Source organism: Lepisma saccharinum, chromosome 14 (genome assembly GCF_977018435.1).
Source record: "Lepisma saccharinum chromosome 14, izLepSacc3.1, whole genome shotgun sequence".
Lineage (NCBI taxonomy): Eukaryota > Metazoa > Arthropoda > Insecta > Zygentoma > Lepismatidae > Lepisma > Lepisma saccharinum.
In genome coordinates, this window is record NC_139242.1 from 55,349,713 (window position 1) to 55,368,472 (window position 18,760).

General features: G+C 38.2%; 1 protein-coding gene across 1 annotated transcript in view; it reads left to right on the forward strand.

The window, feature by feature from the left end:
- Positions 1–372: 372 nt before the first annotated feature.
- The window catches only part of LOC145998903 (protein obstructor-E-like), a 31,536-nt gene continuing 13,148 nt past the window's right edge, over positions 373–18,760 (forward strand). Inside the window, exon 1 of the mRNA XM_083135648.1 lies at positions 373–650. Coding sequence (XP_082991774.1) covers positions 608–650 — 43 coding nt within the window. The 5' untranslated portion in view covers positions 373–607. The remainder of the gene's footprint in view (positions 651–18,760) is intronic.

Below are 18,760 nucleotides of genomic sequence, written 5' to 3' on the forward strand. Positions count from 1 at the left end.
AGCAGGCCTGTGAATGACTGCCAAAAAGGTTAAACGCATAATAAATCACTTTCAGAAAGTTGAAACATGAAAAATGTCCAGAAGATATAATAATATGGATCTGGAGTTCGCATAACAACGGGTCACCTTAATAATACTCTTACTTATTTGGAACAAAGCAGCGTGTAAATTATGCCATATTGGCATACGTACTTTCACTCTGGCTCCACTGACAGAGTTTCTATGTTCAGTGCGAAATGCCTCGGGCGACTCAATGAAAAGGGAACCGAATTCTTCATACATCATCGAGCAAATGGCGACAGATCGCAGGCAATTCATTTCCTGCAACCTTCCTATATCGAGCAAGGCATAATCCGAACCCACCCACAATAAAAATTGGTTCTCGAAGGTAATTTTTATGACGTAGGGGAGCGACGAGAAGGAAGCGGGGAAGTGTCCACTGAGGCAGGCAGTACAAGGCTGTTGAGTTTTAAAACCTCTCCGCTCAGCGGCGTTGGAGTAGTGGCGGTTCTTGAAAGTGCTGGGGAGTGTTACAACTTAGCAGACGATCGTGCCAGACTGGCCAAGTGTTTTTGGTTTAACAACTGACAGAACTTTGTACGAAATCATGCTGTATGTACTTGGATTATTAGGACTGTTTGCAGTTAGTGGTGAGTGTTGTCATTTATTTCTATCGCCCTGGTGATGGTCAGTGGGAGAATTAAAACGCATGCCATATTGTTCCAATTTGGTGTCACTATCTGGTAGATCAAGACTGTGACGTCACGGTCCATTTCCGCCTTAGGTTATAAATAGTCCCTTTCTTACAAGGTGCTCGTTTTTTTTTTCAATTGTTCGTTTAATTTCAGAATTACTTTTGTTGTTTGGTTATTCTATTTTTCACTACTCTAATACCAAGTTTCTTATTCAGAAATTACCAAATGGGTAGTGTTTGAAAGTTAACTTGCGTAATCTCATCATATCTATAAAAATAAAATAGTATTCTTAATAAACTGTGTTTATAAAGCACCATTTTAAGTTACAGTGTATACATAGAATGAAATATAAATAATAATAGGCCTAAAATAATAATTAATAATTAACATATGTTATGTAAAAGCAGAGTTCAAAAACTACATTCTTTTCAACTGGTAATGTTAAATGGATACTCGGTTCTAATGTAGGAAGAAACTGCTTGAGCACGTACAATTTTTAATTTGTAATGTGAGTCTGCATTTGTTCCAGTTAAATTTGTTTTTTTTAGAATTTCATGTACCTATAATCTTTTAAAGATAATAATTGATATTGCATCAAAAAGACGAAAATTTTGGAAGCCAACTGTGCATAGAACTTAAGCAGTCGAAAATATTGAGGGCTAGGACAAAATATGGAGGGTTTTGACATGATTATAATTTGTATATGAGGGATTTTGACAGTGTTACATACTGTTTACGATAATTACGACCTTGTCACATAAAAGCAATCAAAGAAAGCAACATTTTATGTTCATTATAAAAATTATTATTTCGAAAATATTTCTGGTGCTGTTAAACCCCACGCCCTTAGTGAGGGAAAATAAAGTACAAGTAATTTCATAATTTTTTAATACTAAGTTGATATTCGTTGGTTTGAAAAATTTGCTGATTTGCACGGTTGAGTTAAAAGCGACTAAGAGCTGAGGGAAAGATGGAAGGAAAGGTACCGACTACTGAGAAATAGAGTGAGAGAAGAATCGTCCGTGGCCTTTATTAAAAATACCATGGAAGTCTGATGTGTCGGAAACCAGAGGTGGCGGGAATATTTTCTGAAGTGCATATTTGGGCTAAAAGGGCATTAATTTATATAGTTTCTCTTGTTTGATGGAGGGGAAGCAGTAGGAGAGGCGGTCTGGTCGAAAGGGGAGGGAGGTATTCAGCCCCCATTCCCCTTTGACACCATCACTGGATCTTCAGAGGAGCGGAGTAAAACTTGTGTGCCCTTCGTAGCGCATACTAAGTAAAATCTAACTTTATTTTAAATTGCACTTTATTGCAGAACTTTAGAACTTGATATGCCGAACATAATATCGCTTATTAATAGTTATTTTCCTTGAGGATAACTTGCTTCAAATTTCATATTTCAGCTATTATGCTAAAATAATATATTTTTTGTTGTGCTCATTGCAAAATTTTTCTTACTTTACTTTCCTTTTCTACCTGTTAAGGTGATCGTGAAAATGATTGATCGTCTTATTTTGTTGTTAGGAACTTGATGTGGCTACTTATTATTATTTTGCCGACCTCGGTGGCTAGGTGGTTAGCACAACGAGCTTCGACGTCAGGGATTCCGGGTTCGAATCACAGCCTAGACATGGGTGTTCACTCATCCTTATCGTCGCGATTAGCCAAAAGTGGCAGAAAAGCGATCATAAATAGCAAAAATCAAATCAAATCCCATATCTCTATTTTCTTCAAGGGAAGGAAAAATAGAAAACAAATAGTAGTCTAATACAACACTGGATTTAACTCAAGTCGCTGGATGCCTTCCATACCCTGATCAAGAGGTTCTATTACTTTCAATGATCTATGGAGCTTCAGCAGTCTGACACGTTAACTAGTGCAGCCGAGCCTTAATGCTCCTGAAGAGTTCGAACTACTCTCTATCGGAGGGAATTGGAAAGTAGTTTTTTTTTAAAAAAATGCATATATTACCACAAGATGCCTCAGATCACACCTTATACCCTCGCTATTCACTTATCATTTCGTCTCCACGTGCCAAGTAATTAGTTTCTAAATTCTTCGCCACAGATGGGTTATTTCTAATTACGTGGCATCTTAATTACATTCGATGCTTAATTACTATCGATGCTACACCGTGAAATGAGCGCGTCAGAAAAACTTGTATTGTTTTATTTACGCAGCAGTGTATCAACTGTTTTCCGTCGATAAAAGCATATTTGAATCGTTAAATTCAGTTCACAGGCATCTAGAATCAGATCGATATAGTTCTATACGTATAAGAGTAACCTATTCATAACAATTAACATTATCAGTTTTTTCGAGTTATATAACCTGATGAGTAGATTGTGTAGAATAGGAACTTTTAAACACTTCAGTAGGATTAATTTTCATATGCATATTCCGAAACTGACTTCGACCTAAGGAGTGATGCCGCCCCATCCTGGAAGGACGAACGTATACCTACACTCGGAGACACGAAATAAGGCGCCTGGTAAAATCTACACTGTTGCCATATCAATGGCTGGATTTGTTGGAAATATACGTTTACGAAAATGTATGATCTCGTTCTGAAGTCTATAATTGTTATACATATATACGATGCAAAAATTGAATATTTTTTTGGCAAAAATCAGCGATGACAACGGTCTATTTCCTTTGCAGGGAGGGTTGATTCATGGTGAATGTTGCAACACTGTTTGCGGGAACAGCCTATTCTTCGCATTTGCTCGCTTTATGTAGCACCAGAGTACTTTTGCCCAGCCGCCTAAAGTTGTGGCCGCAGATACTATAGCACACAAATAGAAAAATGGAAACTATTGGCGCAGCATAAGTCTATTGCCCATTACACCGTCTTGAAATCGGATCAAATAATACATAGACTGTTACTTGCAGAGATTTCTTGTGCTGCAAAATACCACTCGGATAACTTCAACATTTTGGACCAAGTTTGGTTAGTTTGACATAGTTGTTGTAAGTCCACTTTATCTTCAGTTAGGCTATTCGGGACTGGACCTACAGTTTAAAGTGGGATCCGAACCAGCATGCTATGTTTCTCCTTCAGATTTCGAACTCGGGACACCTTCATTACAAGGTGACAGCGTAACCACTACGCGATTCGGGAAGCTCTTTAACACTTTTATGTCCTTAAATGAATATCACGTAGTTTTACCGCAATGCAGTGGTGTAGTCGTATCAGGGCGCACCAGGGTTCCGCCTCGGTACTTTTTAATGTAAACTGTGCGCTCCCTGCCTCAGAAAATGACCATAAATTGGTAGTTTTTAATTTGCTGTATTTAACATGATTTTGTTATGTGTCTATCTAAACAAACCTAATGTAATACAAGGACTCCTTTGTTATGTAACGACAAGATGATAATTAGTTTATTGGGAAACACTTGAGACGAAATTGTGCTATCATATTGAATTCGGCTTGTCAACAGAGAGCTACAAGAAATAAAGAAATGCTGTACCAGGACGAGACAGAACGTGACATTACAAAATAAAACACTAAAGCGTACATTTATTTGCTGCCTTTGCTGTGGACGCTTTGTCTTCTTGGCTCAGCCAGCCCCTGTGGCGAATTGGTTAGCACATGGGCGCTACCACGCCAGGGGTTCCGGGTTCGAATCCCGACCTGGGCATGGATGATTGTGAGTGTTACTTCATCAATTTCATCATATCATCACCCCTCCCCATCTTCGCAAATTAGCCAAAAGTGGCAGAAAAGGCGAAGTAAAATATAGCAAATCAATCAATCCTCTTGGCTCAGCAGTACTACTCTACTTCACTATGTGTCTGCCAGCGCCTCGGTACTATTTGACAACTACGCAAATGATCAGCTGGGACAAAGCGCAAAGATGAATTAAGATGAAGTAGAGAAAAGTTGTATTCCTTCTTTGGTAAGTAATTATGTCTCGCTAAAGAAGAGGAAAAACTATCCCTATTTTGATTGAGTTTGTGTTTAAAGTCCACTTTACGCACAGAGAGGCTAATCGTTTCGGGACTGGAACTACAGTATAAAACATTTTAAAGTGGGATCCAAACCACCATGTGCCTCCGCTGGGTATCGAACCCTGTAATCTTTCATTACAAGACAGGGACGTTACCACTACGCCATCAGGGAGGTCCCAACAAGGGGATAGAGGAAAAAAGGATAAGTTAGGGAGTAGCTGGCGACGTGGGGTCTTTTGCTTTGGATCGAGGAACGAGAAACATCGGGGAGCTTGAGCGAGCCTGTATAGCGCACTTCCAAGAGTCTTTTCCGAGGAACTAATCATCTTCGAATAGACAGGTAATATCCTTCTCTAACCATGTTGATCTAAACTAGAAGATATAAACCCAAATTCTTAGTGTTGTGCCATTTCCATGTGTGAAAAGTAACCTCTCGCCCATTACCATCAAGTTATCTGCCAAGGGCGAGTGCTCACCAGTGAGGATGAATGAATGACAAAACTACATCACCCAAGCATAATGGTTAAGATTCTTGGTTTGATCCCACGAACCTCACAGTTCGTTACGATATTTAGGGTATGGGGATATAGGGCTTCTATACATTCTCGTCATAGAGAAGCTGATGTAACACCCTTCCCTCCCATGTTGAGGTTGGTTGAGCCCCAGGGCCGCTTTAGGTAGGGGCATTGCGGGAAAAATCCACACCTAAGGTGAGGCCGCCCATCCCGGGAATCGAACCTGGATCTCCTGCGTGGACCATCGCTTTACTAAGTAGATCGTTTCAGTGGTGCGCTTGCTGTGGGTTTACATATCCGATTGGTCAAGATATCCTTTGCAAAAAGGAAGGAGAATATATATGTAGGGAGACAGCATTTACTATTACAAAATAAGCTACCCCATACAGAATCCCGTCCTCTGCTCATTTCGATTTTGGTTTGGTTTGATATTGTTTATTTCACTTTGCTTTTATGCCACCACTTTTGGCTAATCGCGAAGATGAGGATGAGTGATGATATGATGAAATTGATGAGGGACACTCACAAAGAACACCCATTCCAAGGCCAGGCGCTGTGCTAATCAGTTCGCCACGAGGTCGGTTCTACTCATTTCTAATTACAGGCAATGCTAAAATATCATTCTGTTGCGGGCAATCTTTTTTTAATCCCGGTAGTAATATTTGCTTAGGTATCAACGGCAGTTATTAATTTTCATCATTAATCATCAAAATCAATTTCACCTGTCAACTGTAATAAATTGTTATGGAGTGGTATCCTGAATTCTAATAGGATGATAGTTGCATTATATGATTTCAACACACACATACGTCAGACGAAAATGAAAGTTCCAAACATATTTTGGCATTAGTGGCTTCGGTCACTAGTCATTAAGTCGGGTGCTCATTGACTCCCGAACAAATACGTCTTCTCCTCTTTCCAATGTGGAATTATGAAAGAGAAAAGCATGTTTATGTATTCGCTGTATGTTCACACACACTAAACGATATACCTACACACTCAACGTCCTAGTTTACCTGTGGGTTTCTCCTTGTCTTAAGTAAATGCAAAACTTCCATCGGCAAATTACATGAATAGAAGATGTTAACGTTCATTTACTGGAAAGGCAGCGTACGCTATTAGAAAGTTCATCTCTTCCTACGATCCTGTCACAGAAGCTGCTCTCGACACGGTTAGTAGTTTTGTCCCAAATTACAGTCATTAACAATGTCATGGAATACTGACTAAACAAAGCTGACTTCTTTCGAAAGGCTTGAAAATTTCTTCAAATAGAGTCGAGTACATTCTTACGAAGTTGGTAGAGGATCTGCATTGAGCCATGTATACCAATAACAATTGAACAATTATCTGTTACCGCCCCCACAATAGTTAAACAAATTCACAAAGATGAAATCTGTCATGCTTACAGGTTGCATGAAAGTAAATTACTGAACATGTCTGGACGGTACATCGGTTCATATTCAAGTTAACAACTTTCAATTTGGAAAATATTAGATCTGTACATCTGTAACTCCTTTTCATCATATTGCAAAGCCCCACGTTGCGGCACCACAAATGCAATGCAACGTGCCACCACTCGTAACTCCAGGGTATGGAGATCCGAATTTGCAACACACCGCTCCTTGCTCCGGCTGGTCATTTGGGAGCTCCAGTTCTCACCCAGGGATCGGGATTAAGACGATCCACCCTTCCTCCAGGAAAGAAAGCACCGAATTGCGACACGTGACAGTAAATAAAATTCCAAATACTTTATAATTAAAATGTCCAAAATCTTTAATCACGAATCGCGCGCGTACATACTGATTCGCACATGTTAAAAGTTATAATTTGTTGGGTCATGCACGCTCGCAGGCAGTGATAAGCAATTTATTTAACACGAGAGTCCGCGCACCGCCTTCACAGTTAATAGCAAGACCTCAACTGCTACCTCAAGCGCGAGGCGCAGCATAAGAGATTGTTCTAACTTACAATACAAACTCATAACATAAAATAACACAAGAAAAACTGATAATTTATATAACACATCAATGTTAATTAGCGATAGTAAGCTAAAGTCCACGTTGGCAAAAATTAAAAATGCCAACGTGGAAGTTTTTACATCGCCAAGAACACGAAGCGTGTTTCCCCCACTCCTAACATAAACAGCCAATAGGAATACAATATTTTATTGAAAACGAGGGAGAAATACTTTGCTATAAGATTACAATATTAAACTATATAGAAACAACTAAACTGATTTTATCAAATAAATCATATTTGCCCTTGCACATAAAAAAATGATTAAATAAAGATTTAGTTTATAACGAAGACAAATTACTTCAATCTTGTACATTGTTGAACAAAAATCGATATTAAGAAGAAATGTATTTAACTTGTGCTTGAAACACAATGAAAAAGTTGCATATATTATTTGGGATAATTATTAGACTATAAATTCTGAATAAATATTGCAAAAATAATATAAGATAAAACGTAAATATATATATGAATTATGAAAACAATTAAGTATAAATAATTTAATCCAAGTTCTTAACTTGAAAGTATACGAATAAGGTAAATGCCAATATACAACTTAAATCTGCCTAACATGGCGTCGTTACAATATTATACGGAATTATTTTGACTATGAGGTGTTGGTTGTATGTCCACAGCTAATTTGTTTCTTCCTTCCCAATCTCTCGATCGGAACGTTACATATTCCTATGCTTGTATTTGCTTTTATCTTTCAACATTTCTTTATGGCTATCTTGCTTCATTTGGATATGCCTTTGTTTCTTTGCCTATTGAAGTCTTCATTTTTTATTAGCTACATCATTTTTGCTTTATTCCTTCACTGCGTGACTTCCTTCTTACATTCTATTTTAGTGAGTGGGTTGCTGAATATCTATTGGGCCTTCCAGATAGTGTAATAGCTAACGTTGTCGTACTGTGATGAAGGGGTCGTGGGCTTAAACTATAGGTCCACTCCAGATCATCCTATCTGAGCATAGTTCTTATCAGCATTATTTGTGTAACAGGCTATGGTGTGATTGATTTGGTTCATTTTACTTTGATTTAATGCTACTTTTGGCTAATCGCGAAGATGAGGATGAGTGATGGTAATAAAGTGATGAAGGGACATTCACAAATAAGACCCACGCCCAGGTCGAGATTCGAGCCAGACTCCTGGAGTCGAAGCGCGCTGTGCTAACCACTCCGTCACGGAGTTTGGCGACAGGCTATGGCGTTGAATGCTATTTTTATTTCTTTGTAATCTATCCGGATTACCTAACGTTGTAGTGTGAAATAGTTCCAACCCAATCTATCTAGATAACAACTGACTTAGGTCTGCAAGCTCCTAGCATGAATTTTATTCCATGTTTTGATGTTAAATATAGGATAGCGTCTGATTTTTTTCTCCTACTACAGTTAAGTCTTGTGATTAGCAAGTGTGGTGGAGCGGGTTGAATAGTCTCGATTCATTATGTCTCCGCTACAGGTTCCTGGTTCGAATCCTGGCTGGGATTACATCGTAAGTGCGTCTCTTCGTAAAGTTCACATAATCATAATTTATCTTCATCGTCGTGATCAGCGAGTAGAAAAAAACGACGTAAAATGAAATAAATGCAAATGATTAGCAATTATAATATGTAACTTGCATGCAATACTAAAATCGACTCGCTACGTGGCCAGATTTATGAACGGTACTACTACATGCATTACGAAATAAAAGGACGATTGAACTTGTTTCTAAGACTGCAGCAAGAAAGTAGAGGGAATTATTCCAGTTTGTGCATGGTCTTTTTTCCCCACAGTTTTGCAAGTTATCAGCAAAACAATCTTGTATCTGAACTTGTATCCAATACTGGACCAAACTTGAACGTGTTCTAGTTAGAGTACGCCCTGTTTTTGCTACTTTTTTTGTTCTATGATTTAAGAAGCGTTGATATTTTTATTTTATTGTTACAATGAGCTAGCACCACTGTAGAAGCCACAGTTAGAGTCAAATTACTTTCGGAACATCTCCAGCGGACTGCGCGAGTCTGTCTAGCGAGCCTAGTGGGAGTATAGAACCTGAGTAAGGGGCTTAGTGATAGGTTCTGGGTTGAGATGACGTCAGCGGCTCGCTTGGTTAATTGGCTGCTTCGAGAGTTGTGACTCGTTCCGAAGCTTCAAATGCATAACTGCCAAAGATGTTACGGAAATAATCTCCCTCTACCTATGTGATACGTCGTTTGCTACGTCAGCGTTGAAAGAAAAGAAAAATAGAAGGAGAGAAGAAGTAAGAGAGAGAAATAAAGATACAGAAGGGAGCTAGAATGAGAGAAAGAAGAAGAAAAGGAATGGGAGATGGAACGAAACAGAAAATAGAGATACAGGAGGAATATAGAGCGAGTGAAGAAATGAGAAAAGGGATAGGGGTTTAAAATTAAAGAGAGAAAACGAAAGAGGAAAAGATAAAAACAGGGAGATAGAAGAGAGAGAAAAAAAGTGTATGACTGTGAGGGGAGTGAACAAGAGAAGTGCAAAACAGACACATACACACACACACACACACACACACGCATAGAGAGAGAGAGAGAGAGAGAGAGAGAGAGAGAGAGATTGAGGTGAGAGAAGGGACACTCTAAGATGAATTCGCGAAAGATAGGGGTGGGGAGTAGATATTGAGGGACGAGGACGTGCAGGCCGTTACAACATGTCTAGCTATTCTTCCATAATATAATTACGTGCAGTTGATATGTTTTGTCTCGACTTACCTGTCGGTTGAGAAATATCTATTTCTTTGTTTAAAAGCAGAGATGTGGATTATGTTGTTCGGTCAGAATACACTTCTTCCGATTTGCACAATAAAATTGGAAGAAATGTGACGTACGAAAGCTTACATTATCATTATGTGGTATCTTTCGTTTACAGCTTGACGCAAAATGCGTTGGAGAAATAAAAGAAATGCTGTCGATTTTATTTTAAACTATCAATCTGTGAAGATTATAGATAAAGTTTGCAAAGTGACAAAGGCTAATAGGGGCGAGCCTGCAGTTATATAGGATCTGAACTATGAAATATGTGTTGTGAAGAATGGGATCACTCCCAAGAATCACCATCACAAAAGAACAATAACACAAACCGTAATGGTTTTGATTCTACAGATTGGTTGGTATTTGCACATTAGCAAGAGATGTAGGCATCTACTTTTGGAGATTAAAAAAGCGTAAACTAATCCTATGAGAAAATATCCAACACTCTTCTCTAATATTTAATGAATGGTGTATGAACGAATTAACATGGAACCATAGGTTCCCACAGGGAGGCGGTTCAACGTGTTTGCATGAAATCCCTCCTGCAGTAAGGAGAATTTGCTACTTATACATACTTTCCTTCTACCTTTTATCTGTTTCCCTTTTCTTATGTTTTCTTTCTAGCTATCACTCTTTTTTGCACAGTTTTAGTTTCATTTTGTTCCTGCTTACTTCCTTTCCACTTTCTACAGTTCTGTCTCAGTTTCTTATTTATTTTCTTCCTCTTATTGTCGATCTCTTTCTATTTCTCTTCCTTCTCTACCTCTGTCTGTCTAACTTCTATGTTTCTCTCAATATGATTCCCCCTTCTCCTTCTCTCTTTGTCCTGTTATTTTTCATTCTCTTCCTCTTCCTTCTTACCTCTCTGTCTCTCTCTTACTCTCTATTCTTCTTTATTCGTTTTCCTCTCTCTTTCCTTGCTTGTTTGTTTATTTTGCTTTTTCTTTCTGTCAGTCACATCTTAATTTCCCTTCTCTTTCTTTTGTTCTCTTTCCCTCCCTCCCTCCCTCTCCCTCTGTTTCTTTTCTTTCTTCAACTTTATTGTTTCTCTTCATTTTTGCTTTCCTTTCTTCAGCTTTTTCATCTCTCTTCTCTTCTTTCTTTCCTCTCTTCAACTTCTTCATCTCTCTTCTTTCTATCTTTCCTTTTCTCGCCTTTCTCATCTCTCTTCTTGTTTTCCTTTACTTTCTTCAGCTTTTTCCATCTCTTCTTCTTCATATTGTCGTAAACATTACATCAATATGTGCCCATTAAGGATGTAACTTTTCGATCTGATTCATCTGTTTCCTCCCCCACCCTAGGATTTTTTTCATGGGCTCCCATGCATGGAATGTACAGTATTGTAACCGAATATCATCCTTATTCAAATAGTAAGTTCAATAGTTCCCTATACTCTCGACAAGTTGCCTAAACTGTGAACGAACTTATTTTCTTGTAAGGGCAAAAACTTCTTGACGTTTGAGCTCCATCTTGGGTTGTTCGTTACAGATTACGTCTCCTTCGGTCCAGAAACCTCGGTTATGCCTACTCGTCAGACAAACCAAGTTTTTTCCAAGTACCACGGGGTACATCTTTCTCAAGTGATCGGAACCGTCTACAACCAAACACTATCCGATGAGAGGAAGGGCACTTTCTCGAACGTTTACACTTTTTCCTCAATCCTTTCTGCGGCGAGCCGTTACGGTCAGATAGTACAAGAAAAGAAAACTAAAAAACAGCTATGAGATCTGGAGTGAGTTTGTGGAATGGAGTGTAAACCGTTTCTTTTTCTTGTTAGTACAGCTGAGTGTTTTGGTTTTAGATGCTCTGGTTCCCAGGAACGTAAAAACAAGGTGGCATGGACGTAGCACGGTCTGGTTCGTGACCTTTCGACGATGGCACTAAAATCCTTTCAAAACTTGCTTTCCAACTGACACTTCCTGCCCGAGGGTAGAGGCAAGTTATTCTCTTGTATCCTAGCCTAATAAACAAGTCTTCAGTCCTATATTCCTTGCAGCGACTTGGCTGCTTACTTTTCTTATAACATTCACAAAATCAATCTGTTGACATGCTGTAGTCAGTGGAAGAGAATACAGAACAATTGTCGCTTTTGATAGTTTTTCCCTCAAAACCCATAAAAAGCGAAGACTTGTTTATTTCTGTAGTAGTTACTCGTGTCTAAACAACGATGAAAATTTGATACCTATTCTCCATCTACGGTAAGACCGAAGTTAATGTAAATAAAGCCATCCTGATTTTTTTAAATATATTTTACGAGAACGCGTTTCTCAAGTTTTCTCAACCATTTACTTTTTTAAATGCCACCTATGTCTTATGTAAACCCAGCTAATATCATAATTAATACTGCAATATTGCAAAATGAAATAATTTGGACACTTGCGAAATAGTATAACACTAATGAGAGAGTTCAATTCGGAATTTACAAGTGAGCTCCACACAAGAAGAAATAGAAAAAAAGAACAAATGAAACATACAGTATGAAACAAGGGGAATATTTTCATAATGTTTATGAGTTAGTCAGAGTATGTTTGTGTGCAGGTCTATTATTAAATATTAATATCGGGAATGCTATTAAAGGTATCTAATTCGCAGGTCCCTCGAAAAAGTAGCTAATTATATTACATAATGCAATGAATGTAGATATATTTATGAAATAATATACACAAAAAAAATAACAATGTAATAATTTGAGTTGTCGCTTGTACATATTTTACATGGTCGTAGACAATCATTGACACACAATTCCTACCGTGCTCATATGACACTCCTGGCGCTTACCTTAACAGTTTGAATCTTGTATCTTATAGGTACGACACGTTTTCAAGGAATGGTCGGTCCTCCAAAAATCTTACCGAAGATACAACAGATTCTCGTGGCACAATTTCATTTTATTACATACCAAGACCGTATGCAATAAAACCATAAAAAATTGTTAAATTCTCTCACGTTCCTTTGTTCTTTTGCGCTTCTCTTCTTGTAGAGAGAATCGTGCCAAGAGACGAAAGATCGTAATCACTTACACTTTATTTATCGGAAGAACAGCACTGTAATTGACATGCCCGCAAATCTTGTTTTCAATAATTAGTCTCAATGTGCTTCTTTTCCTTACTGTAGCTGGGTGACTTTGAATCTGCTGTCAAAATTTGTTTCTCGTTTTAGTGGAAGACACATTAGTAATTCCAGGTTGTGAAGTGGAGTTGTTGTTGATTGTGAGTTATTGCTTTAAGTCCACTTTATGCACAGATAGACTAATCGGGACTGGATCTGCAGTTTAAAGTGTGATCCGAACCACTGCAAAATGTGCCTCTACCGGGTACCGAACCCGGAACGCCAAGGTGACGACGTTACCACTACGCCATCGGGGAGGCATGACTTGAGTTCACTCATCATCATAATCATCATCAAGAAATCATATTTCTCTCTATTCATTTAAAATAACAGTCCTTGACTGAGAACGAATACTGGTGTGGAGGGGACAAGAATATACTCTGCCCCTTGTACTTTGGGACCCACAAAGTGCCTTGCCAATCCCAAGTGCCAGGAATCGAACCTAGGATCTCTGGCTTCGTAGCACGTAGGTGGCTGAGCATTCCACTGCAGTGGCTGCCTGAAGTGCGTTGAAGGATAATAAAGAAAATATGTGCCACGGAACTTACACACGTACTATGATATTCCGTTTAAAACAGTCAGAAGCAAATGGGGGAATTTTTCATTGATAAATGCAATTGTTACTACATTTTTTAAATGATTAACACATATAGCTGCTATTGAGTCTCCTACGGTTTTTGGAAGATGTGTAACAGGACGGTGAGTAAACATTTTCACACGTATCACTACGTGAAATTACGCTCAGCTCCCTACTTCCATCAAACTTAGCAGGTCGCATTTTAAATATTTTCCTTAATATTCACATCACACAAATTCCGGGTATAATTACTGTGATTGAAGCAACTTATACAGAATTGTTCAGAAATCACTATTGCGGTTGAAAGTGTCAATTGCTTATGGCGAGACACAGTGTATTATGCAAATCGTTCATCTGAGAAAAGATTTACCCAGTGTTTGTGTTGTAGCCCCTGAAAATTTCAAGCGAGAAATAGCTATATGAATGGAACGTTTCACTTAATATCAGCGATTTTCTTAGGGAAGAAAAGTTGGCAAGTTGGCAATTTGCTAAGATAGGCAATTTCGCAACTAGAGCTACAGTTAAAAAAAGAAGTGGTATCCGAACCAGTCTTGATAACAAGACGCCAGCGTTAGCCCTACGTCATCAGGGATGCCCAAATTCCCCTCGACGTGACATGAAGGGTCACTTATGCCCCATATTCTAACGTGTAATCACCAAACTCACGCTTACAATGGTATGGTTATCACTTCTACCATCTTGACTGGCCAAGATTATGTGGCGAGTTGAGTAACTCGTGGGCTTGCACGTTTAGTTGGTGAACATACGATTTTGAAGCTAAGCAACAAAAATCTCTTGACACAATCTCGATCTGCAGCGATCAGTAGCTTAATTGCATTCACGATTCAGTCCCTTGCGGAACTAAAGAGGGGAGGGGCAGGTGAGCACTATGTTTCGTGGTGACAGCCCATTTCGAACATGTTTCGAAAAAGAGAATGGTTGCCTTGCCGAGTGGGATTGTGTTAACTTTATTTTCTCGCTTTGCAAAGCTCAAGACTCGTGTATGTTATGTAACACTAGTTTTTCTCCTTGGAGTTGCTCCGAGCAGGTTTTGTAGACAAGACTTCAGACATGAAGGAACGCTTTTTTTGCGTCTTAGCGAGGCGTTTGTAGTTAGGTGACGTGGTAACTCCAAAAACAGAATGTAATTTCTGATTTCCCACTTTCTGTAGAAGGAATCGTTCATGAATATAGCTTTGCTACTGAATTTAAGAAATTTGTAGACGGTGTTAAATGCACCATTATAAGATTTGTATGTACCTCCTGACTGATACCAATCTTGCAGAAAGGAGAGCTTCGTGGTACGTTCGCAATTTTCTTACATATTGTTGCTTTCTGCCACTATTGTCTAATCCTGATATGAAAGATGATTAGTTCGATTTGATGAAGGAAACTCACAAGTGAACATCCATGCACAGACTTGGACTCCAACCATCATTCTTCGATGGCCAGATTGTCAGTCGACCAAGAGGCAGTGTAGCATGTTGGAATTGATCTTTAGTGAAAGTAGTCATCGTTAAATTTTCCTCCTCACGAGTTCGATCACTGTGATGGTACACATAATACTACTGTAGTTAATAAATGCAAAACTTGGGAACAAAAAAAAAAATTCTTGCACCCATATTCACTTTGCGTTTGCTCATAGAAGTAGCAACCAAATTAAGTTGTTCGCATAGTTCAAATTTTGCATTATTTGCCTCTGGAATTTGCATGAAACTGTGACTGACTCACACACTTGTACGTACCAACATAATTAGATGAAACATTTTCCTCACCTTTGACTCTGATATTGCCACTGATAGATTTAAGGTCGCATCCATAAATAAATGGTAGTAGGATATAATCAAGTATGTTATAAAAAATAAGAAATATCCATTCATGTTCAATTTAATTTGTGAACCACCAATTAATGCTTCTTTTGTCTAATGACTATCTTCTCAATGATTCTATGGCATTTGAAACATCGGGAAATACATGTCATACCACAGAAGGAATGTTAAATATATATCACAACATGACTATTGCGGTAGCATGGACAATTACAAAGAATTTTGATATTACCTATCATTATTTGTGATTTTGCAGTATGATTTCAACATTACAAAACAAGTTACATGAACATGAACATGAACAAAAAGAATAGAATATTATATATTTAATGTACAAAAGAAAAGTTCTGTTGAAAATTAACTTGTAGTTTCTGGCTTTACTAGTATATTGAATAGTGTTAGAAAAATATAAATGTCATATTCTGTCCAAGAACTTGAAGAAGTTGATGAAGAAGCTTCAACTAGACAGCATTTAATTGCTTGAATTTAATTTGAATTTGAATTTCTGCTTTAAATCCCATGTTGTGGACAGAATGGCTAATCGGGACTGGACCTACAGTTTAATGCGGGATCCGAACCACTGTGTGCCTCCACCGGGTTTCGAACCCGAGATTCTTTGATTGCAAGACGACCATTTTGCTACTAAGTTCTCGGCGAGGCTCTTAAATTACAATCATATTTCATATCATCAACCCCACCTCAAAATATTAAGCAGCGTTAGATAAGGTTGTATTGAAAAACTGAATGGAGAAGAACTCTCAGCCTAACGAGAACTTGGTAACTGACTAGCGTTTCTTGCCTAAAGAAAAGAACGCATCTGAACGGTCCACAAATTAGGAGGATATTTCTTTACCCTTCATTTGGACGATGCAAATGACCTACCATCGCGGTCGATTGGTCAAGCAGCTCTGCCTACTCCAGATAAGAAAGTAGGCTAGACAAATAAAGTTAAGAACGTCATTTTGTTTGTTGAGCAGGCACTGAGAGAATAGTTTTTTTTGGTCATACTTCAGATGCAGTCAGTCAATTGAAAGGAGTAGACAATTCAAATGGAACGGTTTGATTTCTAGAGTAGTAATAATTCGATCTAATAACACCTGACATCTAACCCCCACCCTGTCTCTCTTCCTCTGACACTACAGCCATTGGTAATCCGTGGCCTCCTTCACCATAGCCCTAGTTCTCCTATTTACAATATTCCTTCTCCATTAGCACGCAATCTTAATTGGACATTGTCCATTATCTAGAGCTTTTAACCACTCTAACACTACATTTCGAGAGAGCACCTCTTATTCTTCAAAGAAGCAGCCTTGATAGCAATGGCCCAAAAATCCTATTAGTGATCCAAGTTGAGGATTCAAACATGGTCTCCTCTTCTCAGAAAGTAGTAATAGCAGTACAGTCACGGACACTTCTGGGTTGTATCGAGACCTGGAGGCACATGTTTTTGGTAAATAAAGAAAGCAAAATTTCGGTACAAATACAGAGTCAATTTCGGGTTCAAAAGCGGTAAATAAAATAAAATTTCGGTGTTATAGCGGTGAAGAAACAGATCAAAAGATCAAATTTGGATTTAAAATTGTGAACATAAACAAAAATTTAATTTAAAAACTGCACTTATTACAATAATAAACTTATCCCTTCTAATAGCACATTTACGTAGTTACCAGAGTATTAAGTTTATTCCTGTATAAAGGGGTCCATTCTTGCTTCTCAAATATTTACAGCAGAATTAATAATTTTTTTGTGAATTGCATAACTCACAGGATAATTCAAACTTCAGAAAGTGTCGCGTCAGTAAATAAACTCTAAATTTCGTGTATAAGAGTCTATTTCGCATTTTGCAGTTCATTTTGCATCATTTCGTAACAAAACAGGGTAGTGAAATGCACCTCACACTTTTCAGAAACATTAAAAATTGACATTAGAATGTGTTATTTCACATTTCGTGTCTTTGTCAAAAATGAAATATGCATGCCCCTAACGATACCATTTACTTGTTACAACCCAGACGTGTCCGAGAGTACAAAATTAGTACAGACATCTGGGGGTGCTGTAGAGAAGTTGGTTAGCTCACCGGATCTGTAGTGCAATCATAGGTCTATGGTAGACCTGATCACCACCAATGACAAAAATAAATTTCTTCACCTTAAGGCGAGAGAAGTGTTAGAATAAGTATAAGAAGCACTAGACAAAAGATAATGTCCAATTATCATCAAATGCTAATGTAGAGCAACTTCCATCAACATTCAGAGAATTATTCTTTATTCTTGAACATACATTAGAATTCCTTTAATCGAAGCCTGAACAATGGTTGCATGAGCGAATGACAATTGTGTCCTGTAATATGATTCAAATTAGGTATGCAGTCATTAATGACGTAAAGTATCATCTTTGTGGTAACCAGTATGCCCCAACGCCTTAATATTAGGGCTCGCCTTTTAATCATGGAGTACAGTGGAGGTACATTGCACAGTGGTTCGGATCTCACTTGAAACTGTAGGTCCAGCCTCGACCGGGCTATCTTAGCATGAAACGTAGTTAAATAAAGTGTTTGCGTTGGTCATTGAAAGCGCTTCTGCACAGTAAGAAGAATTTTAAATCTTGGTGAATAGGATAGGCGTGGTTTCCGAGGAGAATGTCGAAGGTCTTTCAGAACACGAAAACGTGAGGATTTAGATGTCGAGGTAACAAGTCCACAAAGCATCCGTTGGCTTGAAGGATAAAAATGTGAAATTCCTGAGAAAAGAATAAATTAATAAAAAAAATAACAATTCAAGTTAGTGCTAGAATGCTTCCGGTGTAGAAAATTTCACAAGTTGTATTGAAGCTTGTTGCGTGAGTTCGAATGGCCGGAAAAGAACTTGCTTCCTTTCTTGCGTTTCGAATCTTGGAAAAGAAAAAGTTATTCTCACGTTAACGGGAGCTTAATTCCTCGAGGAACTAAACCAAAGCAGTGTTTACGAAAGAATCTGCATTAACTTTCCAGAAAAAAACACAATAACCACTGTGACCCCGTGGGCAGACATAATGGTTTTGGAACGTAGTTACAATGTAATGTAGTGCAGTATATAATATAATAAAGATATTGAAATCAAAATTACTTTATCGTGCGACTTATTCAAACGCACCAAGCTGATATTTACCCTGTTGCTTGTAAATATGTCATGTATTATAATTCGTTTATCGCAAAATGTAAGTTAATCTGTTAGGTAACTGTGAACGTGTATCACGTGGTTGAATACATTCAGGATAACATCTAATTTATTCGAGGATTTTGTAGCGTTGAAAGGGAAACGTCGAA